This window comes from Aquarana catesbeiana, linkage group LG05 (genome assembly GCF_042186555.1).
Source record: "Aquarana catesbeiana isolate 2022-GZ linkage group LG05, ASM4218655v1, whole genome shotgun sequence".
In the NCBI taxonomy this organism is placed as follows: Eukaryota; Metazoa; Chordata; class Amphibia; order Anura; family Ranidae; genus Aquarana; species Aquarana catesbeiana.
The window spans coordinates 248234400-248261008 of record NC_133328.1 but is presented as its reverse complement, the minus strand read 5'-3'; the positions used below and the strand labels follow the sequence as shown (position 1 = coordinate 248261008).

General features: G+C 45.5%; 1 protein-coding gene and 1 pseudogene across 1 annotated transcript in view; both read right to left on the bottom strand.

The window, feature by feature from the left end:
• CLPTM1L (CLPTM1 like) overlaps positions 1-26609 on the bottom strand; it is a 232071-nt gene that overhangs the window by 52799 nt on the left and 152663 nt on the right. The window contains exons 11-12 of the mRNA XM_073630688.1: positions 25788-25853; positions 6600-6650 (exon numbers count right to left, since the gene is read on the bottom strand). Coding sequence (XP_073486789.1) covers positions 6600-6650; positions 25788-25853 — 117 coding nt within the window. The remainder of the gene's footprint in view (positions 1-6599; positions 6651-25787; positions 25854-26609) is intronic.
• Positions 17228-17343, bottom strand: LOC141146347 (5S ribosomal RNA; annotated as a pseudogene).

Sequence of the window (26609 nt, the reverse complement as noted above, 5' to 3'; positions counted from 1 at the left end):
GGTTCAACACGTCTTTGAAGCACAAGTGAGAGGGCGCTCAGAACGCCACAACCTTTAATACAATTACTCTGCCTATTTTATGTTTTTAAATGTAAGAGCAATACTTTAAATAAATTTCCCTGGTTTTAAATAAACTTTAATACACTAGTGGGGCCTCTGTTCTCCCCCCCCCCCCTCCCCATTCTTTGTTCTTTCTCCCCCAACATTGAGAGAGCCATCCTGGAGATACAGAGAGTGATGGATTGAGGATTTACCACAGAGAAAGCATAGACTTCGATGACAGCTGCCAGAACCACCCACCCTGCACTACTGAATGCTGTTTTTTCTACAATATGAAGGTGAGGGTCCTAAGAGACCATTAGAGGATTTAACAGCAAAGGGTCATATACCCTATCCAACTTATGCATCCAAATTGTATAGAAAAAACGGCATCCATTTATAGACTTTTTTAATTAACCCATCATTTCCCAATAGCACTTTTTATGTTCGCAGAGTACTAATGATCTGTTACCTATTATTTAATATATGATCATTGAGCGATGTCCTAAGGTTGTCATTATACAAACACTTGCACTAATGTTTAAGGATTGCACATCTATTCTATTTTATTTTATCTTTATTTAAGATTTATATTTTTCTATTGTGGTTTTATACACAATTTTTGTTTGTTATTCACCAGCACTGTTTATGGATAATGTTTTCAGCTAGATACTGCAGTATTGAGATCTATATCCTTTGAAGTACTAGCCTACTCATTAGCATTACCATTGTCACATTGCACTTTATTATGCGATTTGCACACCTGTGACACACATAAATAACCCATTTACATACCATTGTCACATTGCACTTTATTATGCGATTTGCACACCTGTGACACACATTAATAATCCATTTATTTTTATTCACATTTACTTTTATTTAATATTGCGCGAAATCTCTATATATCTTTTACTCTATTAAGGGACAACAGTAGCCCAATGGCTTGCAAGAGTGGGCGATATTGAATGGATGGAGGCTCAGACTTCTGCTCTCTGGGATAAGTCAGAGGAAAATAGGGCCAGATGGTTTTATTGGGATCTTTTCCGCTTCCTCCAATACGCATAACTTTCAACATTTACCTGCGATTTCCACTGCCTGATTGGTATTGAGGTTTCCTGCTCTTTGGGGGCAATTCCCTAACACCCTTCCCACCCTGCTCCCCTATCCCTGCGTTTTTTTCTTCACCTTTTCCCCTCTTCATTCTCTCCCTTTCTTGGTTTTCTCTTCCTCTCATACTTATTTAATCAAAAAAGGGTGTGCACAGACCCGTGTTGGCCATCACACATTAGACTCCCCCGCCCCAACCCCCCCCCCGCGACTCTGTAGTTACTGTCAGAGCACAGAAATATTCTCTATTAATATGTGGTTAGTTTCAGTATGACCTGACTGGATGATTCTTTTAACATATGTAACATATTACGTTAATAATGCCGTTACTTATCTTTAGCTTTCATTCCCCAGAATGGTATAACCGCCTTTTGATTGTTCCTAAAGCTATTTCTATTGTTTGCAAATTCTGGGAAGTTACTATCTCATTGTATCTGTAGCACACCTCTTAAATAAAAAATAAAATAGGGGGGCGACTCTTTAAATCATATCACTGAATATCACCTTATTCATCATCCTCTAGGCAAAAAAAACAGTTAAAGTGGTTATGTTAGTGATTGCAATTACTGGCTGCCCCTCTGTAATAAGAAATGCTGTGCAGTGTCTTTTTTTTAAATCATGCAGCTAAACACCTTCTTGTTCACCACTCTCCTTCCCTGATCTGAGGACTACAGCGGGAGGGGCAGAGATTCCCCTCTGATGTCAGTCGGGAGGTCACGTGACTGCACACCAGCAGGGTAAAAGGTGGTTTAAAAAAAATAAATGAATAAATTAAAAAAAAAAGATACTGCACAGTATATCTAGTTATTATAGAGAGGCAGAGGCGGCTCTAGGCTTTGTGAGGCCTTAGGCAAAACTTAGACATGAGGCCCCACTAACGCCCATAACAGGAAAAATAATTCAAGCGATAAAGATGAACTGTATAAGGAGGGTACAGGGGGAGGGTAAGTGGGCACAGTAAAGGGGAAAGATGGGCACAGTACAGGGGGAGCAGGATGGCACAGTACAGGGGGAGCAGGATGGCACAGTACAGGGGGAGGGTAAGTGGACACAGTACAGGGGGAAGGAGGGCACAGTACAGTGGGAGGGTAAGTTGACACAGTACAGGGGGCAGGAGGGTACAGTACAGGGGGGAGCAGGAGGGCACAGTCAGGGGGAGGGTAAGTGGACAGAGTATAGGGGGCAGGAGGGCACAGTGCAGGGGAAGGGTAAGTTGACACAGTACAGGGGGCAGGAGGGTACAGTACAGGGGGCAGCAGGAGGGGGCAGTACAGGGGGGAGCAGGAGGGCACAGTACAGGGAGAGGGTAAGTGGACATAGTACAGGGGGCAGGAGAGCACAGTACAGGGGGAGGGTAAGTGGACATAGTACAGGGGCAGGAGGGTACAGTATAGGGGGGGTAAGTGGACAGTACGGGGGGGCAGGAGGGTACAGTATAGGGCCAGTAATGTATAATACAGAGCTGCTTTCACAGATCCTAGCTATTCTGGCAGGCTGTCACGGGGAAATAAAGAAAGAAAAGGAAAAGAACATCCATCATATAAGTGTGTACCTCACTAAAATGCTATAGTGTGATAGATATCAAGAATAGTTAATATATGTACATTCCAAAGTGCTGGTACAATAAATAATGAGCATAAAACATACATGTCACACAAAAAAAATCCAACAAAACTGTGCTGTGATAAGCTTGTGCAGATCCACTGCAAACTATTTGCTTGGACTTCAGTGTACCATCACCAAAACAAAGCACATACCATTTGCTTACCAAAAAAAATTGACTCCTTAAACTTATGAGGTCACATGCCTTATGAGGTCACATGCACTTATCATCTGCTGGATATTTACAACCACTTCACTCAAACAACACCACGGAAGAGTAGCTTGGTCCGGTACCAACCACAGGGAACCCTGTAAATGCAAAGAATAAAGCAACACCAGGACAATTAAACAATTTGTTGCTTTATCCTAGTAAAGTTTGCTGTAAGTACATTACTTTAATAAAGCAGCGCAGAATGTCCTGGTAATGCATACAGTATATTTTATTCTTTGCATACACAGGGTTGCTGTGGTTGGTACCTGACCAGGCAGAGTGGTGAAAGGCTGCTCCTGGGAGAATGCTATTATAAATGCGTTGCCACTTTTTGAGTGAAGTGGCTGTAAATATCCCGCGGATGAAAAGTGCATGTAACTTCATAAATTTAAGGAATCACATTTTTTGGTAAGCAAATGGTATGTGCTTTGTCTTGGTGATGGTATACCGAAGTCTGTGCAAACAGCTTGCAGTGGATTTGCACAAGATTATCACAGCACAATTGGTGTGTGTGTGTGTGTGTATATATATATATATATATATATAAAAAATATATAATAATTCTTGACATCTATCACATTGCACTTTAGGCACTTTCACATGAAGAGTCCAATCGGGTCAACCTGTCAGTTTTTCAGGCAGACCTGATTGGACCAAGTTGGACTCTCCATTCTCCTCTATGGAGCAGCGGATGTAAATGGACTTGTGTCCGTTTACACCATCCTACCTTCAATTTGACCCAACAAAAACAAACTGAAGGGGGATCCATTACCATCTGTCTGGGTGGATCAGGACAAATGCCAGTCAGGTATAAACAGACAGGCGGTCCGTTTACACCTGACTGCCCATAGAGCAGTGTGGGCTGTGTCTGTGTCTGCTTGGTATATGCGGAGCAAACGCGAACCTGTTAACCTCTTGCTCTGCTCAGTGGGCGGTCAGTAGCCCTGCTGAGAAAAGCGGAATCTGTCCCATGTGAAAGGGGCCTCATTGATGTTTTATCCCATCACCTTTGCTCTGTCTGCCCCCATGTATTCCCTAACATCTCTCTTATTCCCTTGCTCTGTCCTTATTTCCCCTTCTCTGCCCCATCTATCCCTCCTCTATCTCTAGATGGTCCCTATTATGTACATGCAGCAGGCTGTGTAATGGGTACAGTCACACATGATACAGCACCTTACCTTCCTCTGAGGATAGATGCCATTCCTGCTACTGTGCCTGCTGGTCCCTCCCCTTGGTCTCACTCGGCCCCTCCCCCCTCCTCTCACGTACCTCCACTTCAACAATGAGTATGCTGGAATGGAGGAGGTTCTTGTACTGCCCACGTGGTAGGAGATTCTATTGGAGAGAAGCAGTAACTGATCGATGTGTTGAAATGAAAGGCCATCGTCTCTCGTCTGCCTTTCATGTGGGAGGAGGAGAGTCCGCGGAAGCTGGTGAAAGTTATTATGGAGGCAGCAGCTGAGGCTCACAGTGCCCGGCACTGCATGTTACCGGTCTGATGTCTGTTGTGCACTTGAGGGACTGTCGGCTTCAGTACCGCCCCCTAAAGTTGCTGCCCTATGTGATCCGGAGCTGTCAGCTCCTGTCCCCCGCCCCCTGAGCTGGTCTTACATGCAGTCCTGTGATCTCTCCGATGTGTGCATTGTAGATCAGCCGGGATTCAGCATTTTTCTGATGGCGGGGAGATCCTTGCTGCCAGCCTCAGAGGCGACTCTTTAACTAGGTAGATTAGACGGCCGTGAGCGAGAGGCCCCTGTCCATGCGAGGCCCTTAGGCGACCGCCTAATATGCCGAATTAGAGAGCTGCCTCTGTAGAGAGGCTGCCAGTAATTGTAATCACTAACTTTACACATGTAATAGCGGCAGGAGGGGAGGGGCGGGGACGAGATGGCTCACAGACTAGGAAATGACAGGCAGGGAGGGAAGGGGGAAACTCTGAACATAGCGGGATGATGCAGTGACCACAATATCATGGATCAGCAGCCATGATTACCGTGGTCAGCACACATGGGGGGGGGTTAACGACACAGGAACAGGCAGTCAACCAGCATAGAAAGGAATGAATAACACTGCACAAGCACCGATGTCTAACATGCTTTAAAGGAACAGGTTTTTTTTTTTTAGGGTTACAACTGCTTTAATCCTTGCAGTAGGGAGGAGCAGCCACTGCAAGGGAAAATCTTTTATTTCTCCAGAATTCAGCATTTTTCAGTGTAAACTAAAGCTGCACAATTCTGGCTAAAATGAGACTCACAATTTTATTTGCTTAGAATAAAGATCACGATTCTCACGACGTAACATCTTTCACATTATACAAAAAAATTGGGCTAACTGTACTGTTTAATTTTTTTTTTTAATTCATTAAAGGGAATATTCCAAAAATATTGTGTTTAAAAGACTGCTATGCAAATACAGTGTGACATAAAATAAAATATTGCAACAACTGCCATTTTATTCTCTAGGGTCTCTGCTAAAAAAAAAATATATACATATATATAAATGTTTGGGGGGTCTAAGTAATTTTCTAGCAAAAAATACTGATTTCATCTTTGTAAGCAACAAGTGTCAGAAAAAGGTTTAGTCTTTAAATGGTTAAACTGCCCTACAAACAGAAGTTCATTCCTTTGATCTAAAAGAACAAAATGTTACAATGTTTCTCTTTATCTTGCCTGAGCATGTTGTGATAAACTTGGCAGACTGCCTGTTTTTTTTTTTTGACAGCAGTCGGCTTGAGCAGAGAACTCTCTGAACTCACCGAATCGGGGAAATGCTGTGTTAAAGGGGTTGTAAACCTACGTGTTTTTTCACCTTAATGCATCCTATGCATTAAGGTGAAAAAACACCTGGCAGTGACCGGCCCCCCAGTCCACCTGTTTAAATTACCTGAGCCCTGGAACTTGACCCACTGGGACGCGATGTCTCTCTGCCCAGGGTTTTCGGCTCTTGATTGGATAGATTGATAGCAGCGCAGCCATTGGCTCACGCTGCTGTCAATCAAATCCAATGACACAGGCATCGGGGCCAAGTCCTGCATACGGCCTCTATGGACGCCGAATGCTGGATTCGGGAGTGCGCCCGTAAAGTAATCCCCCGGGAGAACGCTTCTCCCAGGGGGTTACCTGATGTGGGGAGGAGCCGCGAGAGCCGCCGGGGGACCCCAGAAGAGCAGGTTCGGGGGCCACTCTGTGCAAAACCAGCTGCACAGTGGGGGTAAGTATGATATGTTTGTTATTTTAAAAAAAAAAGCGAACCCTTACAATCACTTTAAGATCACAAGGGGGGTTGAATCGCGAACTCTATTCTTTAACGATTGATTGTGCGGCTCTAGTGTAAACCATGTTTTCAGTTAGCATGATGTAGTGAAGTGTTGAACATCTTATTCCTTTGCTCCTGCAGAACAAATTCCGCAAAGTCTCTTCCCTTTACTGGCAGACCGTTTACAGCTCTCTCGTCATCCTGTACAATGCAAGTTCAGCATTTGGCCAACCCTGAAATACTGAAGTACTAACACAACATTTATTAGTGAGTGTTGGAAAGGAAAGACAAGTTCAAGTAGCATGTGTTTGTTCTCCACAATTTGTAAGAGAACCAAAAAATAAATAAAGCTGAAATACTCTTGTATGTAAGAGAAAAATACCTGAGTATCATATTCTTCAGTTTTCTTTTCAGATTCGCTGTAGGTTCCAAACTATGAAAAAAAGGAAATATGAGTAGAACAAAACAAGTGAAGCACAACTATGGTTGTTTTTTTGTAGTTTTAGAAAGAGCAGAGAAGGATTAGAAGCTCAGGCTGCTATTGTTGATTCCAAAAGAATGCTAGCACAATTTTCAGCTGCAGTGGTTTTTATTGTGATTACCACAAGTCATTGTTGGAATTCAGTAGCTGCACCATCTGCGCTGCATGGATGCCTTTACAAATAGGGTCATATGGTGCTTATCTTTGCTGCCACTGAGGAGATTAACCCTAATGTGCTGGTGAGTATGTATGTCAGGATGTCATTGAGGCAAGAAGTGAGGAGAAATCGCATTAACCACTTCACGCCCGGCCTATAGCAGATTGACGGCTATAGCAGATTCAAATCAAAAACTGACAGAGATTCAAACTAATTCCTAGTTCAAAGTTGAAGCAAACTGGATTTTTGTACTCACAGTAAAATCCTTTTTTTGGAGTCCATGGAGTGACACAGGAAGTCATATCCTGTTGGGTTTTACTGCTGTCAACAGCTCAGGGAAACACTAGGCCATCTCTTGACGTCCATCATTTGCAGAGCAGGGTCTGAGACACACCGTGGGGCATAAAAACTCTCCTCTATGTCCTTCCACTTGACAAACACAGGTCTCCCGAGGATCCCCCTTAAGGGGATTAGTGTAGATAAGACTAAACCCAAAGGCCCTGTCCACAACAGGAATCAGACTAACTCTCCTGATGGTAATCCCTTGTCAGTGGTAAAAGCACACCAGTACCTACATTGGTGTCCAAACCAGGAGACCCAACCAAAGAGGGATCTTACGATGTAAAAGGAACCAACTGTTATGGAAAACCAGAATGTAGTAGCAGAGACTATATTTCTCCAGTGAGAGGAACACTTAGAGATGGGGAAAGATGCGCTTATCAGCTGTCTGATAGGGCACCTGAATGCTCAGTTAGGGAACCTCAGAAGCAGCATTAAAACCTAAAGCAATTATTTATTATATTGCAGATTACCAATTTTTATATGCAGCGGCTGCATTCATTTTATTTTTTAGACTCTTTCCTTTAGTTTTAGCTGCAGTCTTTTTTACTCATCCATCCAGAGTGTAGACACTCTAAGACAGGAAGTGTGTTCTGACTGGATCTGGATCTATTAGGGAGGGGGGAGCATAGAAAACAAAACTAATGCAGTCACAGCATGAAAGAATTGATAAGCTGCAATATATTAAAATTGTTATGTGTTTAAACCTGCTCAGAAACAAAAACACACAACAGCAGAGTAAGGGGCTAGGATAGACAAAAAAAAAAGAGTTGGAAGGGGCAGACCGCTAGATAATGGCGAAGACCATGAGGACAAAAATGCGGGTTAATGTGGCCTACAGGTGAAGTGCAGTTCCCAGCGCCAAGGCTCGACAAAACCAGACCTGAATGGATCTGGCAATAAGCCCATCGTAGAAATGTCAACTGCAAGGGCCACAGCAACTGCTCTGTTAAAAGCAGATTGTAGAATTTTCCCCAATGAGATTGCCATGAGAAGATACTAGGGCACTGGAGCCAACACAGAGAAGTATTAGGTGTGCAGGAGCAACACTGAGGATTCAGAGCCCCATTAGGTCACAGAACAACATCCCAGCTCACTGAACTGTAAGAGCATCACCCTGCAGAAAGAGAGAGATGATGACACTGATGGGTTTCAGTTATCATACCGGTGGTCCTACAAGCCTCAAGGGACAATAATTGACACAGGGGATGTTATGTTGTGGGAACCCCAAGGTGAGAGGGGAAGATCTGTTAATCTGTACAGTGGCACAGAGGGGTAGAGAAAACAACTGAAAAGTGCCTCAGGAAACGGACTAGTTTGTAAATCTAAAGAGGTGCTCTCTGCACACAAATGCCTGAAAGGCAAGCTACCCAGGGACCTTCAAGTTTAACCAATTGTGCCCCCACTTGGAAAAATTGGGGCGCACCAACATGCTAAAGACTTCTCTGAAAGCTTAATGGGTTTCTTGCTTCCAGTATCGCAGGCTGCCAGAGAACCAGGCCTAGAATGTCTGGTTGTGTCTACTACAGAAATAGATGAAGGACAAGGATGGGGCTCAACCGACCTTATTCTGGACTTCCTAAGCTGATGCAGGTGAACACTGTGAGCTCCAGTGACATCCTTGATGAACTAAAGCATACATTTGAAGAGATGGCTTCCCTCAAAGACCAAGTGAGTCTTTGGAAATGGCATCTGCCTCCCAGCACCAGTGCTCTACCCAGGGGCGGATCCGGGGGGGGGCAACGGGGCAATTGCCCCCTCTGAGAAATGCAGGTGACTGAGAGCAGGGTGTGTGAGAGAGCCGCCGGGCGGCTCCGTGACTGAGAGAGCCGCTGGGCGGCTCGGTGACTGAGGGAGCCGCTGGGCGGCTCCGTGACTGAGGGAGCCGCTGGGCGGCTCCGTGACTGAGGGAGCCGCTGGGCGGCTCCGTGACTGAGGGAGCCGCTGGGCGGCTCCGTGACAGAGGGAGCCGCTGGGCGGCTCCGTGACAGAGGGAGCCGCTGGGCGGCTCCGTGACTGAGGGAGCCGCTGGGCGGCTCCGTGACTGAGAGAGCCGCTGGGCGGCTCCGTGACTGAGAGAGCCGCTGGGCGGCTCGGTGACTGAGAGAGCCGCTGGGTGGCTCAGTGACTGAAGGAGCCGCTGGGCGGCTCGGTGACTGGGGGAGCCGCTGGGCGGCTCGGTGACTGAGAGAGCCGCTGGGCGGCTCCGTGACTAAGAGAGCCCCTGGGCGGCTCGGTGACTGAAGGAGCCGCTGGGCGGCTCGGTGAATGAGGGAGTAAGTGAGGGAGCCGCCGGGCGGCTCCATAGGCGAGGGAGAGCCGCCGCTCAATGTGTTTGTGGGCGGGCTGCTGCCTGCTGACCAATCAGGGAGCTGGTGGGCGGGGGAGCAGAGAGATGACATCATCTCTCGGCGCCTGCCCTGCATCCCTGCAGTTCAACTTCCCCCCCTCCATGCAGGCAGCTGCGGCAGCAGAGAGATTACATCATCTCTCTGCTGCCTGTCTCTGGGACACAAGAGACCACCTTAGCAGGTGGCAAGTGACAGGCGACGTGGCAAGTGACAATCCGCAACATGTGGCAGGCTACGTGGCAAGTGACATGGCAAGTGACAATCCGCAACGTGGCAAGTGAAAATCTGCATCTGGTGACAGGCGACGTGGCAAGTGACAATCCGCAACGTGGCAGGCGACGTGACAAGTGACAATCTGCATCTGGTGACAGGCGACGTGGCAAGTGACAATCCGCAACGTGGCAGGCGACGTGGCAAGTGACAATCCGCAACGTGGCAGGCGACGTGGCAAGTGACATGGCAAATGACAATCTGCAACGTGGCAGGCGACGTGGCAAGTGACAATCTGCATCTGGTGACAGGCGACGTGGCAAGTGACAATCTGCATCTAGTGACAGGTGACGTGGCAAGTGACACACTCGGGGCTCCCACTGATTCTGCATTATGGTGAGTTAAACTATTTAATTTTTTATAACAATGTAATTATGGTAATAATGCGCTTCAATCATCCTGACACCATAACAACCATGGTGCCGTGATGATTGAAGCGCCAACACCAGCCATTTCCCCGATAAATGTACCCCAAAAAAATATATTTTCTGGCAGTGCCCCTCCCGAGACTAGACTCTGGATCCGCCCCTGTCTCTACCATCTGTACAGAAAGCATACCAGGGAGATATGCTTAGATGCTTCTAGCAAGCCATCACAACTGAAGCGTGGGGCTACAGACATTTGCTCCACAAACTAACAAAAAGCAGTCCACAGCAGTGGACAGAGATCTCTTAAAATGTATTTCAACTTTGGCAAAGTTGAGAAAATCCCACTATGTTTGTGTGTTCCCATTCACACAGCATACCTAAAAGAAAAAAGACTGCATGCATTTCTAAACACTGTCAGACTCAGTCTGTCCCCAGAAACGCCTAGGACAGGCGGAGTCTCTTCTCATTAACATATAATGGAAGAAGCAGAGCTTCTGCAAGTGGTTTCCCTGGTAAAGTGGGTCACTGGCAGACTCACAGAGGATAAAGACCACTGTTTAACAATTTTCCTCCCAAAGGGAAACAAATTCCACCATATGGTGTCCAGGATCCTTCAGTCTGCATCGAGGCTTATCTCGTATAACGGGGTAATGGAAAGAACTTTGCAGATGTAGGAGCTCAAAAAGATCAAAAGCTGAAGACAGCAGGTTGATTTTCTAGATGCAGAGTAGTACGTACAGCATCAAAATGACCCAAGTCTCTTAAATACCTGAGTTAATGGCAGAATACGGATATTTCTCAAAACTAAAGGAATGTATGGACTTTGAGTCAGTGATGGTCATTGCGACTGTTGGCTCAATGTCTTCCAAGGCTGTAGGGAGATCGGAGACTGACTCTGCAGGGGAAAGCACTAGAGCCTCTGTAGACAGAATCCTGCAAGGAATTAGTAAAATTTGGACCAGAAATTCCTGTGTGCCTTATACCCCGAGTGTATCTGCATGAATGCCACACAGGGGGCAACATGTCTGCATCTAGACACAGAAGGGACAGTCGTACTGCAACAGATGGCCCCAGCTCATGTTCCCCTAATGATTTTTGAACTTTTGCGCTGTATTTTCTGAGGGAACTGAAATCTGTAATCAGGAATCTTGCTATCCTATGGTTATAGGATCTACCCTTTTAGAGTCCCACTTAGCTCTGTTGGGTGAGGTATAGTCCCAGAGTTGTCATTTTTGTGTGATGTGGGAAAACGGTCAATTTTGCACATGTTACGGTACTGCACCTGGTGTGAACAAGCCCCAAAAATGTAGTTTGAGAGACATCGTTCCGTGGTCTGTAGGTTGTAAATCTACTGCCTCGAATCCCCCTCCAGCTGCTGTATCTCCTGTCTGTATACAGGGGATAACACAGAACACTATCATATCGGACTTGCACAGGGTTTGATTTTCTCCCCCTACCCATAAATTCTGCTGCCGAGACAGGAGCAGAGAGGGGAGGAGATAGGGAGTAGAGTCTGATCAGCTCTATATTAACTACTGTGAAATGAGAGAGCATAACCTCTACCTCCCTTCCAGCTCTCTCCTCCTCTTTGCTTCTATTTGTACTCCAGTTGGCAACCCAGAAAGCTCTGCGGGCCACCCGACCTGTCCTAAGCAAATGACGATGTCATCAGTTGGTAGGATGTGGGACCCCAGTTGAAAAATGGTGCTTTAGAGGCAGGGGAAGTTACGAGGCAATGCCAGCTGCCAGGAAAGTGCCCTGTGGATAACTTCTTACCACAACGGGGTCTGAACAAAAGTTTAATGCAGGACCCAGTGCTCAAAGGTGACTTTGAGGCTAACCTTGCAATGTCTAGTTTACCAGGGTCTGGGTAATGCACTCCAAAGCTAAGCTGAAAAAAAGGCCAATCTTGATAGTTGACAAGCAGAGATGAATTCAGGCAGCAATGCAGCAAGGAAACTTGATAACTTGATTGAAGGAAAAACTGAAGAAGCATTAAAAAAAAAAAAAAAAAAAAGGAAGTAGCAAAAAATGCTGCAAAGCTGAAAAAAACACATCTATCTTTCTAGGACAATGGCAGCAAATGAGGCATGCTGGATAGATTTTTTTTTTATAAGAGCTTACCTGTAAAATCCTTTTCTTTTGAAGCACATCATGGGACACAGAGCCATAGTAATTACTATGTGGTTTATAGTCCACCTTCAGGTGCTGGACACTGGCACACCCTAAACAGGAAATTGCCTCCCTATATAACCCCTCCCATACCGGGAGCATCTCAGTTTTGTAGCAAAGCAAAACATGTGTATACTAGAAAGAGGGGCGGGACCTCTGTGTCCCATGATGTACTTAAAAAAAAAAAAAGGATTTTACAGGTAAGCTGTTATAAAAATCCTATTTTCTTTAATCATACAACACGGGCCACAGAGCCATAGTAATAATTATGTGGGATGTCCCAGAGCAATGCCAACTGAGGGGAGGGAGACACAGCAAAAGTAGGGCACCATGAGATCAGAGGACTTATATTGCTGCCTGCAGTACACTACGCCCAAAGGCAACATCCTCATGTCTTTTTACATCCACCTGATAGAATCACATGAATGTATGGATTGAAGACCAACTTGCAGCCTTGCAGATTTGTGCCATGGAGGCCTCGGTGATGCACTGCCCACGAAGCACTAACAGCTCTAAAGAAGTGCGTTTTGATTTGAGAGGGTAGAAACTACCTCTTTAAACCATAAGCTAGAACGATTACTTGTCGAGTCCATTTAGAATAGTAGATTTCCATGCTGCCTGTCCTCTTTTAGGATCTTCAGGCAATCCGAACAAAACATCCATTTCCTGAATCTGAGCAGTCGTCTTTAGGTAGACTGCTCTCACCACATCAAGAGAATGTAGTGATTTTTCGTCCATAGAACAGGGTTCTGGAAAGAATGAAGATAGAACAATATCCTTACATATATACATAGTTACATAGTAGGTGAGGTTGAAAAGAGACAAGTTCATCAAGTCCAACCTATGTGTGTGATTAGATCCTGGTTTAAATAAAAACCTGATACTACCTTCGGCAAAAAGTTAGGATGAGAATGCAATACCTACCTTATCCTTGTGAACAATAATATGATTCTTTACAAGAAAAAGCAGCCAATTCTGATACCCTTTTTGCAGCAGATATGGTTACCAGAAAAATGGTTTCCTTGTCAAAAAAGGACCAAGGGAATATAACATATCGGTCCAAAAAAAGGCTGTTTTGTAATGCCGCCAAAACTAAATTCAAGTCCCAAGGGTTCAGGGGTGACCTAACCAGGGATTAAGCCGTGTTATCCACTGAATAAAGTTATGAACCAAAGAAAGCGAAGCAAGTGGTCGTTGAAATAATACCGATAAGGCCGAGACCTGAAAGCACTCAAGGCCAGCTTTATTTCTCACCCCATCTGCAGAAAGTCAAGGATTCTACCTTTGACCTATTTCCTGGGGTGCAACCCCTGGTTTCACACCAGGAGACATATGCTTCCCAGACTGCATAATATAGAATTATGGAGGCCAGCTCCCTTGCAATAACCAAGATAGAAACCACTGAACCCGACAGCCCACATTTCTTCAGAGTGTTGGTCTCAATAGTGTAGTATATGTTGTAATATGTTCACCGATTTATGTGAGACATTGTTGTGTGTATGTACACATGCAGTCAATGTTGACCAGGCCAGATTGACAATGGTTGTCCAAGCCAACTCAATTTTAAGATAACAGTTGAAGATCCTTTGATGTGTTAATCTTATGCAAGTCTACCTAGGGGTGTGAGGTATGGGCTGTTAACCTAATTGAACATTTCAAAGGGTACATTGTTTAAAGGACCATAGAAGAAATATTTATTGATGGTAATTAGACTTGAGGGGGTAACAATGGGATCAAGGAGTGTTTTGGGTTGGCCTAGCGGAGGCTCCCTCCTGTGGGGCTAATTTATCAGGGGGGCTTGTTGATATGCAGGAATGTAGGTATTCCAAGGGCTCAAAAGGGTGTTCAGGTGGTATCTGTTAATATAATTACACATATCTAAAGGGGACTTGTTGATGTTGATATGCGGGAGTGCAAATTGGGGCGGTTTATGACTGCAACTGTTCACGACTGGGAGTTGTTGTCTGTTTGAAAGACAAAAAGCTAATCAAAGTCCTAAATTGAAACGGCCAATCAAATTGCTCAGCCATTCAATGCCTGGTGAATATAACACGGCATTCAGTATATAGGTTTTAAGGTGAGGCTTGTCTGTGTATGGCTGGGAAGACACAAACCTAGGAGATGGGTTTCTGAATTATATTTCCTCTGTCGGATTTCTTTGTCATCTGTGGACTTTGTTCTGTGTTGGAAGTCAATAAAGTGCATCTCTCTGGAAGAATTGGGTTGCTGCGGAAGAGTACTTACATCATCATTATAATAATACCTAAATATTAATTATCATACCCACTCTACATCATATCACCCAGTATATATTAATAAACCCGATCACTACAAATAGCCAAGCGGTTAAATTTAGCGTTTGTAAAGTAGGATGGAATACTGGACCTTGCGAAAGAAGGTCTTGGCCGTGGAGGTAGGGTCCATGGGTCCTCTACTGTCATCTTTACGATCTCTGCATACCAATATTTCCTGGGCCCTGCTGGGAGCCACAAAAATCACTGACCTCCCTTCCTGCTTGATCCTGCAAAGAAGTCGTGGACGCAGGCAGAATAGGAGGGAATGCATAAATCAGTGAGAATTCCACGGGAATAGCAAGGCATCTGTTCCGCATACTAATGAATCCTTTGTTTTTGACACAAAGTTGTCGATTTCTTTGTTGAACCTGGACGTAAACAGATCTATGTCTGGGATCCCCCATCTTTGACAGGAAGATATCGGGGTGAAGGAATCATTCTCCCAGGAACAGGGCAGCCACCAGAAATTTTGGGGCCCCTTACATAGCTTTAGGTTTGGGCCCCTTACACAGCTTTAGGTTTGGGCCCCCCTGGGCCTGACCACAAACATTCCTTAAGGCCCGCCCACTGCTGTCCAAATGAATCCAACCACTGGCTATCCCACCAGGTCTTTCAGTGCACCCACTTTTATTTTAATACTCTTACAACCAAATATATCCTCCATCCCATGTCCTCTTCCTCCTCCACTCCCATATCCTCCATCCCATGTCCTCCTCCTTCTCCTGTCTCATGTCCTCTTCCTCCTCCACTCCCATATACTCCATCCCATGTCCTCCGCTTTTTCCTAACCCATGTGCTCCTCTTCTTCTTCCAGTCCCTTCTCCCCATCCCATGTGCTCCTTTTCCAGTCCTATCTCCATCAGTCCCATCTCCTCCATTCCACATCATCCTCCTTTTGCAGTCCCATATTTTCCATCCCATGTCCTCCTCCTCCATCCCATGTCATCCTTCTCCAGTCTCATCTCCCCTCTATGTCGGTCCTCTCTTGCAGTGTCCTCCCTCTGTAGTCCTTCTATGCCATCATTACAGCCCAGATCCAGTGCAATTCCTCCAATATGAAGAGGAGAGGAGTGTGGAGGGTATGACAGTGGCAGAATGGGGAAGGATTTATTTTAAAGGTAGTCCGCGGGGTGACCAGGGAATGATGTTGGGAAGATAAGGGTCCAAGTGATGTCCGACATCCGTCAGCTGGATATATGAAGTGGTCTTGGGGTGATGCAAGCTGGCGGGAGTAGGGGGCTGAGATGTGGTCATATAGTGATGTTTATCATTTAAAAAAAAAAAAAAAAAAACTATTGTGCTCATCTACCAATATATACAATACAAAATTGGTATGTAAAGAAAACATCCTCCCGTTATAAGATGTAAATATACAGTATATCTATATAATCCAACCCCTAGCACTCTATGTATGTCCGGATAATGTGAAATTTATTTATGGCAATTCATGTAACCCTGTGTTATCCAAGCTCTGAGTCTGCACCATCAGAAGTGTAAACTCACCACAAACACAGAGTTATTCGAATGGTCATAAATTACCTTCACTTTATCTGTACAGAGTGATTGGGGGATGTTATATAGATAGGGCTGTGTGCCAGTTTGGGAGATATATGTCACACTTGGCTGTCTCTTCATTCTCCTCCTCTTCTTATCACTGCAATACCTACAAGACAAATCCTACAGAAACTTTTGCAGCTTTTCTTCCAAGGAGACTTTACTCAGTAAAAAACAGATCTCACCTCCTCCCTGTAGCGTGAGCAGACATCCCGACCAGCAGTAGCTACAGTGAGCTCCGCCCCTCAGCACACCGCACTGGTGATAGGAGGAAGGGGGAGGGAGGGGGTTGAGTCAGAGATCTCGCTCACAGTGCAGGAGACAAAGGGAGAGAAGAGCTTTGGAGGTTCTAAATACATACACCGCCGGCACAGTGTATGTATTAAGAAGCTGCTGTCCCCACAGTGGCAAGTGTACCCCCCCCATCCACTTACTCTGGGGCCTCAGTCTGCCCCTAGGAAGCATGGAGGAGACTGGCTCCATCAGCTAGGTGACGGTGTGCTGCTGTGATAAGCAGCCGACACCTGTCACAGAGAGCTTCATTGCCGCGCCGGTCCACAGAGGATATGCGGGAAAGTATCCGAAGCAGCGGTTCCCGCTCGGGCCCCTAGGGACGCTGGGGCCCCTTACAGTTGTATGGGCTGTACCCCCCGATGGCGGCCCTGCCCGGGAACAACTGCTGGCGACTCAAGTAGACCGCCTGCCAATTTTCTATTCCTAGAATGAAGACTGCAGATAGGCAAAGTACATTGTTTTCTGCCCAAGTTAGGCTATGATTCACCTTTCTCTGAGCCGCACAATTTCTTGTGCCCCCTTAGTGATTAATATAGGCCATTGCTGTGGCATAGTCGGATTGAATCCTGGCAGGACAATACCGTAAACTGAACATTCAGGCCCTCAGAACCAAGTGCTCTGCCTGAATTTCTAAAATGAGAATGGGCAAGGCCATTTCTGATCTGAAGGAAGGATTTTCCCCTTTGCAGATTTTTGGATATTAACCATAAACTGAGGCTCCGGCGTATCCAGCCTACAGCACCTGGTATTTCCAGGTGGTCCATCCGGGTACTAACCAGGCCTGACCCTGCTTAGCCTCCAAGATCAGACGAGATCGGGCGCTTTCAGGGTCATGTGACCGTAGGCTTTGGAGTCAGACACATAGGGAATCTAGAGCTTGAACCCTTTGTTCCAAGCCGATAGGATACTGTTTTGCAGCAGTCTTGAATGAAGCTGAGCATAAGGAATGGCCTCGAATAAAGCCACCATTTTTCCCAACAACCTCATGCAAAGTTTAATAGAAGAATTCATCTTGCTTCAACCACCTAAATCAGTTCCTTTATGGCGCTGATCTTTGCCTGGAGAAAGAATACTCCTTTTCTGGGTGTACCTATGATAAGACCCAAGTATTTTAGCCTTTTTCATGGATTTAGAGAAGATTTCTCCTAGGTTGAGCATCCGACCTAGATATTCCAGGTAGTTGAATGTGGTGACCATACTTTGGTCTAAGTGGGCTACTGACTGGACTATCAAGAACAGATTGTCCAGCTAAACCATAATTGTTATACCTTGGGCCCTTAATCTGGCTAGAAGAGGGACCAGAACCCTTGTAAACACTCAAGGTGCAGTAGCTAGACCGGAAAGTAGAGCTACACACTGAAAATTAGGATTTTCCACCTTGAAAAGTAGATATTACTTGTGAGCGAGGAAATAGGCATATGGAGGTATGCATCTTTGACGTCGATTAACGCCAGAAGTTCTCTTCCTTGTAGGATGGAGATAACTGATTGGATTGACTCCATTTGAAAAAAAAGTGGTTATATTTAGGAATTGAATTTAAATTTTTGAGATCCAGAATGTTCATTTGGATTTAACCAAACCACAACCTCTGCTCTTACATGGGGGCCACCATGATCACTTTTTGCCAAAAGATGGTCCAATGCTTGAGAGAAAGACTTCTTTTTCTCTGGATCCTTAGGAACGTTTGATCTGAGAAAACGAGGAGACGGGAACTCTTGAAACTCCAGTTTGTACCTTGGATCTATTGAGGAAGTCCTCCATTAGTCTTGACACTCTTCCTGCCAGATCCTTGAGAACTGCAGAATAATTCCCCCTATTGAGCGAGCGGGGGTGCCTCCTCATAAGGAGGCTTCAGCACCTTGTAGGTTTCCTCCCCCAAGACCTCTTTTGTCCCTGGGGTTATCTTTTGAACCTGACGGCAGAAGTCGTCGTGACTGCCTGGAGGCTGATGCCCCTGGCAGAGGAGAAGGAGCTTTAAAACAAAAATACATTTACTACTTTTCTTAAATGGAAAAAGGGGTACTTTTACCACTAGAGTTTCATTGGATGTATTATACAAAACATCCCCAAAAAGCTGTTTTGCTGCAAAAAGGAAGACTAGCCAGGAGCTTCTGCATGGTGCTTAGTGAAGGGCTCAAGGCCTGAAGGATAGAATCTCTCATAGCAACTATTGCAAACATAAAGCTGCCAGATACTGGCCTGCTGAGCAGGATAACCTTGAACACCTGTTTAAACTGGTCTCTCAACGATTAAGCAATTACTGTCAGCGCAGGCTGATACACTCAATCTGCCAGAGGAAAAAAAAGTGTTTTTTTAACCAGTTCAGATCCGCGCTATAGCCAAATGACAGCTACAGCGCGGATCTACATTGCCAGGACAACGTCTATTGACGTTGTCCCCTTTCCTCGCTCCCGTCGCACTCTTGTGAGCGCGCATTGGGAAAATCTATGTTGGCCATGTCCGTTGAACACAGCCAATCACAGATCTCTTTAAATGACCAATCACAGCGGCCGTTTACAGCGCGATCACCGTGGCCAATTAGAGATGATCTCAAATGTAAACATATGAGATCCTCTCATTGCCGTCTCTCTCTCCTCACACAGAGACAGCGTGAGGAGAGAGAGCTTCTGTGAACTATTGAGAGTGAATTTTTCAGTATAAAAAACAAAGTATGCCCAAACAGTGCCCACAGTGACAATAAGCTCCTATAGCTAGAGCCATCAGTGCCTCATCTGGGGAAATCAGTGCCTCATCTGGGGCAATCAGTGCCCCATCTGGGCCAATCAGTGCCCCATATGTGCCGCCTCATCAGTGCCCATCTGTGCCGCCTCATCAGTGCCCATCTGTGCCGCCTCATCAGTGCCCATCTGTGCAATCAGTGCACAACCTTGCGATCAGTGCCCATCTGTGCCGCCTCATCAGTGCCCATCTGTGCAATCAGTGCACAACCTTGCAATCAGTGCCCATCTGTGCCACCTCATCAGTGCCACCTCAACAGTGCCCATCAGTGCCACCTCAACAGTGCCCATCAGTGCCACCTCATCAGTGCCCATCAGTGCCACCTCATCAGTGCCCATCAGTGCCACCTCATCAGTGCCACCTCATCAGTGCCCATCTGTGCAATCAGTGCACAACCTTGCAATCAGTGCCCATCTGTGCCGCCCCATCAGTGCCGCCTCAGTGCCCATCTGTGCCACCTCAACAGTGCCCATCTGTGCCACCTCAACAGTGCCCATCTGTGCCACCTCAACAGTGCCCATCTGTGCCACCTCAACAGTGCCCATCTGTGCAATCAGTGCCCATCTGTGCCGCCTCATCAGTGCCACCTCAACAGTGCCGCATCAGTGCCACCTCAACAGTGCCGCATCAGTGCCACCTCAACAGTGTCCATCTGTGCAATCAGTGCCCATCTGTGCCGCCTCATCAGTGCCCATCAGTGCCGCCTCAACAGTGCCCATCTGTGCAATCAGTGCCACCTCAACAGTGCCCATCTGTGCCGCCTCAACAGTGCCCATCTGTGCCACCTCAACAGTGCCCATCTGTGCCACCTCAACAGTGCCCATCTGGCAATCAGTGCCGCCTCATTAGTGCACATCTGTGCAATCAGTGCCGCCTCATCAGTGCACATCTGTGCCACCTCATCAGTGCCCATCTGTGCCACCCCATCAATGCCCATCTGTGCCACCCCATCAGTGCCCATCTGTGCCAACCCATCAGTGCCCATCTGTGTCCACCTGTGCCGACTCATTAGCGCACATCTGTGCAATCAATCAGTGCCCATCTGTCCCGCCTCATCAGTGCCGCCTCATCAGTGCACATCAGTGCCACCTCATCAGTGCCCATCAGTGCAGGCTTAGCACACACCTGTGCAGTCTCATTACCACCAGCAACCATGTCCAAAAAAAAGCTTTTCCACCGAGGAGGCATATCAAATTTTTTCCACGTCCGACGAGAGCAACGGGGAGCTCTCTTTCGGATTCCCTTTCAAATTCGGATTCCGAGTCTGATGTAAATTATGAGCCAGTCCTCAGTAGTGGAACACTGACAGACTCAGAGGAGGAAGATATTCAGCCCGCCAAACGAAGGCGTTCTGGTGAGGAGGCAGTGGCATCAACCAGCACCACAGTGGCATCCAACACCGCAGTGCCATCCACCAGCACTGTAGTAACTCAGTAAGAAAGGCCAAGTACCAGTGGGGGGTGTACCTCAGCCCCAAAGGGTTAGGACCCATGCCAGCTTTCCCTATGCCCTTCAGAACACCTTGTGGCTTCCCCCTAATTCATGAGAAGCTAACGTTCCCCCTTTCACTGCCCAGCCAGGAGTCCAGGTGGACACGGATAATTTTACCCCAATAAATTTTTTTTAATTTAATTTTTACGGAGGACATGTTGGCGTCAATTGTGGCCCAGTGTAATTTTTTTTGCAAAATCCAACATCATATTATGCCCGTCCCTACGAGTGGAGAGACCTAAAAGTGGAGGAGTTCAAGGTTTTTTTGGGCCTCATATTTAATATGGAACTCGCCAAAAAAAATCAATTGTGTTCCTATTGGTCAACCCACCCCATCCACCACATGTTGCTCTTCCCTGCGGTAATGTCCAGAACCAGGTATCTGATGATCATGAGGTTCCTACATTTCAGTGATGATACCCAGTGCCCTCCCCGAAATGACCCAAATTATAACAGGCTTTACAAAATTCGGCCAATACTACATTTTTCTGAAGTATTCCCCCAGCTGTTTACCCAGGACCAACACATATGTGTGAATGAGTCCCTTTTTAAATTTAGCGGCAGGCTTAAAATTAAGCAATTTATCCCCAGCAAAAGGGCCCGCTATGGGGTGAAGGTGTACAAATTATGTGACCGAGCCACAGGGTAAACGTATTCCTTCATAGTCTACGAAGAGAAGGACACCCAGCTGCAGCCCCCTAATTGCCCGGACTACTTGGGATCCAGCGGAAAGTTGTTTGGACCTCATATACCCCCTACTGGAGAAAGGCTACCACCTGTATGTAGACAACTTCTACACATTTCTGCCCCTGTTGTGGCACGGTAAAGAACCGGAAGGGCTTTCCTTAAAGTCTTGTCAGTAAGAAGTTGAGAAAAGGAGAAACAGCAAGTCTGCAAAACAAGGAGATTCTGGCAGTGAAGTGGAGGGACAGAAGGGATGTCTACATGTTGTCTTCCATCCACTATAACACCTACATGGAAATCCCCAGAAGGAATGGCCCCATCCAAAAACCAACATGCATCCATGAATACAATTTGTTTATGGGGGGAGTCGACTTCAATGACCAAATGCTCGAACCATACCTTGCCACAAGACGGACATACCATTGGTATGAAAAAATGGAACTGACCCTGGACTGTTATTTGACCATATTTCTGCCTACCGATTCTGTACATACCTCTGCCTGATCGGGAACTGACCTTGGACTGTTTGACAATGTTATTTGCGGACTGAACTTGTACCCTGCAACTGGACTAGTGGGATTCAACACAGGGGTCTCACATATGTGGGGCGCTCCAGAATGGTTTTTCTAGATGAAGAAAACAATTTTCTTAGGGTCTGGAGACTCTGAGACTTCGAAGAGATTTGGGTGGGAGAAGCCTCTACCACTGTCCCCATTCTGTCCTGAACGAGGCCCTACTTCTGCCTGTGGCCTGTAGGACTTACTGCCGTCATGCCTCTGTCTGTCACACTGACCACAGCACATGGACCATGTTCCTGCCTACTACCAGAACCAATATTTTTGGCACTGCTGACAATATCTCTGCCTGCACTGACCCTGGACTGTAAATGGACAGTATCCCTGCCTGCTGCCTGAAAAATTGTGTTCGCTGTTGCTGACCAAGTCCCTGCCTGCTGCCTGGACCAGTACTATACTCCTGTGGACAACTGCGCTACTAAAACCACAGGTAATCTTTTGTTTACCCTTTGCTCAGCATAATGTAGTTTGGGGTGTAATTCTTGGTATGTGCATGCTAGGTGTCCCTGGGACACCCGACGGTGTTCCTTGCATGTTGGATCTCTGTATGTGGCCAGACTGTGTAAAGGTCTCACACATGTGGTATTGCCATACTCAGATGCGTTTTCTTTTTTTTCCACATTTTCCAAAAACTTCTGGAAAAAAATGAACCATTCAAGAGACTAATTATGCCTCAGATTATACGTTGGGGTGTTAGCTTTCCAAAATGGGGTCATTTTGTGGGTGTTTCCATTGTCCTGGTGCTCCAGGGCCTTCAAAAGTGTAATAGGTGGGTGACAAATTAAATGTGTAATTTATGCTCATAGAACGCCCGAAGGTGCTACTTCAATGTTAGGCCTCTGTATGTGTTCAGACTGTGTAAAAGTCTCACACATTGGTATCGTTATACGCAGGAGGAGTAGCAGAATGTATTTTGGGGTGTTATTTTTGCTATGTAAATGCTATGTGTTGGAAATATTTTATAAACGGACAACTGGAGTCATTTTGTGGGCGTTTCCATTGTCCTGGTGCTCTAGGGCCTTCAAAAGTGTAATAGTTAGTCAACAAGTTAGATGGGTAATTTATGCTCCTTGAACACCTGATGGTGCTCCCTGCATGTTGGTCCTCTGTATGTGGCCAGATAGTGAAAAAGTCCCACACTTGTGGTATCTTAATACTCAGGAGGAGTAGCAGAATGTATTTTGGGGTGTCATTTGTGGTATGCACATTCCATGTGAGAGAAATAAGCTATTATTACAATGACAATTTTATGAAAAAAAAAAAATCTTAATTTTGCAAAGAATTGTGGGAAAAAATGACAACTTCAACTAACTCACCATGCCTCTTACTAAATACCCTGGAATGTCTACTTTTCAAAAAGGGGTCATTTGGGGGGCATTTGTACTTTCCTGGCTTGTTAGGGTCTCAAGAAATGAGCTAGGCCTCAGTACATCAGATGTGATCTTTTTTTATGATTTGCACCATAGCTTGTAGACGCTATAAATTTCACACAGACCACATAATATCCACTAATTTGGGTTATTTTTACCAAAGATATGTAGCAGTATAAATTGTGGCCAACATTTATGAAGAAAAACTGCTAGTTTGCAAAATTTTATCACGGAAACGAAGAAAAATGCTTTTTTTTTCAAAATTTTGGGGATTTTTTCCATTTATAGCGCAAAAAATAAAAAACCCCGAGGTGATCAAATACCGCCAAATGAAAGCTCTATTTGTATGAAAAAAAGGACAAAAAAATCATTTGGGTAGTGTTGTATGACTGAGTAATTGTCATTCAAATTGTGAGGGCACTGAAAGCTGAAAATTGGTCTGGGCAGGAGGGGGGGTTTAAGTGCCCAGTAAGTAAGTGGTTAAATAAAAATTCCAACTTTTTATCCGTTGGATCCCTAAGCATTTGAGCACGGTCTGCCGGACAAGTCAAACTCTTATCCACAGAGGATATAGCAGCGTTAATTGCTGGTATACCCTACTTAGTGAATTTCCTCCACCATAGAATAAAGTTTGAAAACTTTTTAGGAGGGAAAATAATGCTCATCTGGGTGATCCTCTCAGATAAAAAATTTTTTTCCCAACAATGAATGGACAGGAAAAGGCATGCACAGCTCGAGGAGGCTTTAGCGAACCCACTTAGTTAAGGGTACATAAATGTGGAGTGGATCATTCAGCAAGAAATTGCACCATCAATCTTAAGATTGAAACAGCTGATTCTCCCGCATTTGACACCTCAGAAGAGGAGTCATCAGCCTCACCACAGTCCCCTGAGGGAATTCGTCTTCTTCCGCCCCTAGTTCCTCAGTTTGAGGGTCCTGGGTAATGGAAGAGAACCTGTCGCATCTTGACCCAAACTGGAATGCGATTAAAGTCGTTAAACTTTTTTTTTTTTAAAAACCTATCATGGCTGAGGAAAAAAGATCTTTAGTAAAATAAACATGGGCTGCAGTGTTGAAAACAGTTGCAAACATTTCATGGCCCCGATGCTAACTCTGACCAGCCACCCCCTCTCAGGGGAGGATGCCTCTCAGAGGAGCTTTTAGGGGGTGTTTCAACCCCCCCTTCTGACCTTAGCCGATGCACAAAGCAGAGGTACTACCAGAGGAAATCGCATCCACTGCTTGAGCAATAGTTCAGCCACTGCTATTAATGCTCAGCCTGATGCAAATAGTAAATGTGTCAAATAGGAAATGCCTGTGTCACCAAAACCTCTTTCATGCTCCTCTTTGCTCTTATGACTACCCAACAATTTTGCAGCCAGCACAGATGGAGTTTTTTTAAAAAAAAAAACACACTCCCGCGTTAGAGGACACCAATGCCGCGCTAAGCCCCACCCCCACCTCGCATCGCGCCCCCCCCTCCTTTCTCTTTCAAAAAAAGCATTTTCCCATGCAAGTACAGGCCTCCGATCTGACGGGATCGGCTTGTGAGTGAGGGAGGGATGGCGCGGAGGAGACCTGGAAGCCACCACCGAGCAGGGGCAGTGAAAGAAAATGGCATTGCCAATCATTTTTACTTCTCCCTTATACTCAGCCTCATGAAGAGGGGAAGAGTTCAGCCCAGGTGGGGGTGTCTGGAGGAAGAAAGTCTGCTGTTTCTGTTACACAGCGTGATCTCTGAGCAAAGCATGAGAAGGTACGTGCTCCATACAGCCCCCAGTGGTGACACTTAAAGGAGACATTTCATAAGAAGATTAAAAAAATTACTTAGAAAACTCCACTTACTTTTCCCGCCACAGGGTTTTCTGTGGTAAAACCAACAGACCCAATCTTCACCCTTCACGGTGGGTTCCGTTAACAAACCTTCAGGAACCGGGGACCCTCAGGGAACCCACAATCCTGGACCTGTAATAGCACCCCGCCAGTAAAACTTTATGGCTTTAATACCAAAAGCACTGGATCCCGGGGTCCAGCTCTCTAAAAAGAGAAGCGTTTACAAGCAAAACCTCGTTTCTTCAGATACGAGGCTCGGGCACCATTCAATTTGGCCTAAAAGACACTTTGAATGGATCCGGCTGCATAGCTAGCCCCAGCAAGGATTGCTCCAGTGCAGCTCAGCACAGCACATCTTCACTCGTGACCAACACCTTAGACACTAGCGAAAAAACTGAGATGCTCCCGGTATGGGAGGAGTTATATAGGGAGGCAACTTCCTGTTTAGGGTGTGCCAGTGACCAGCACCTGAAGGTGGAATATAACCCACATAGTAATTACTATGGCTCTGTGTCCCGTGATGTACAATTAAAGAAATGTTTTGGTTGGCGCTGGACTTTAAATGCAGCAAATGGCAGCATCATGTGCAAGATCTCACCTTGATTACAGGAATTAGACTTGTGAACTGGAAAGTTATTTTCAATGCCTTCTTGACCTTCCAAACCTGGAGAAAAAAAAAAAACAGACAGAATTGGTTCAGATCAACTAATTTGATGGATTAGATTAACAAAACATACATGAACGATTACTGGTAATGATTTCCTGGAAAGATTCATTAACAGCCTCAACAGATTTTCCCCACTTTCCAAGAAACAACTTCTTAAAAATGAAGCAGTTGCAAATTAAAGCAAAAATTTGTTCCACTCATAAATATCCCTGGGTTGCTAGGTCAATAGTCATGGGGAGGGGGGGGGATGCGAATAGGTAACTATAATTTACACTTTATTTTATAAGCAACTAAAGTAAGCTTTTTAGGGTATATGTAGAATCGGAGGATTGATTTGTATATTCTACACAGGTGGTTGAGCGTACAGTGGTTTAGGTAGTATTTTATATATGTTATATGCAATGTGTGTGTGTTTTTTTTTCTTTCTTAGTTTTGTAGTTGTAGTGACCGAGCCTGGGTATGCCCAATAAGCTCTGTATTGTTTTGTTTACACTTAAATGCAATAAAAATAACTTTAAAAAAAAAAATTGTTCCACCTTCCAAGAAACACACCATAAAACACTGAGAACTCACAAAGTAATGGGAGGTTATATTGGGGGGGAGGGGGCGCATGTCCTCAAGAGCTTTGTCAGTGTCTCCTGATGGCACAAGCCTATAACTTTTGGTCTATGAATGCGATGCGATTAGGATAACAAACATTATATTTACGCCATGCTGCAGCATGTCGAGATTCAGCTGTACCACGTCGGCTCT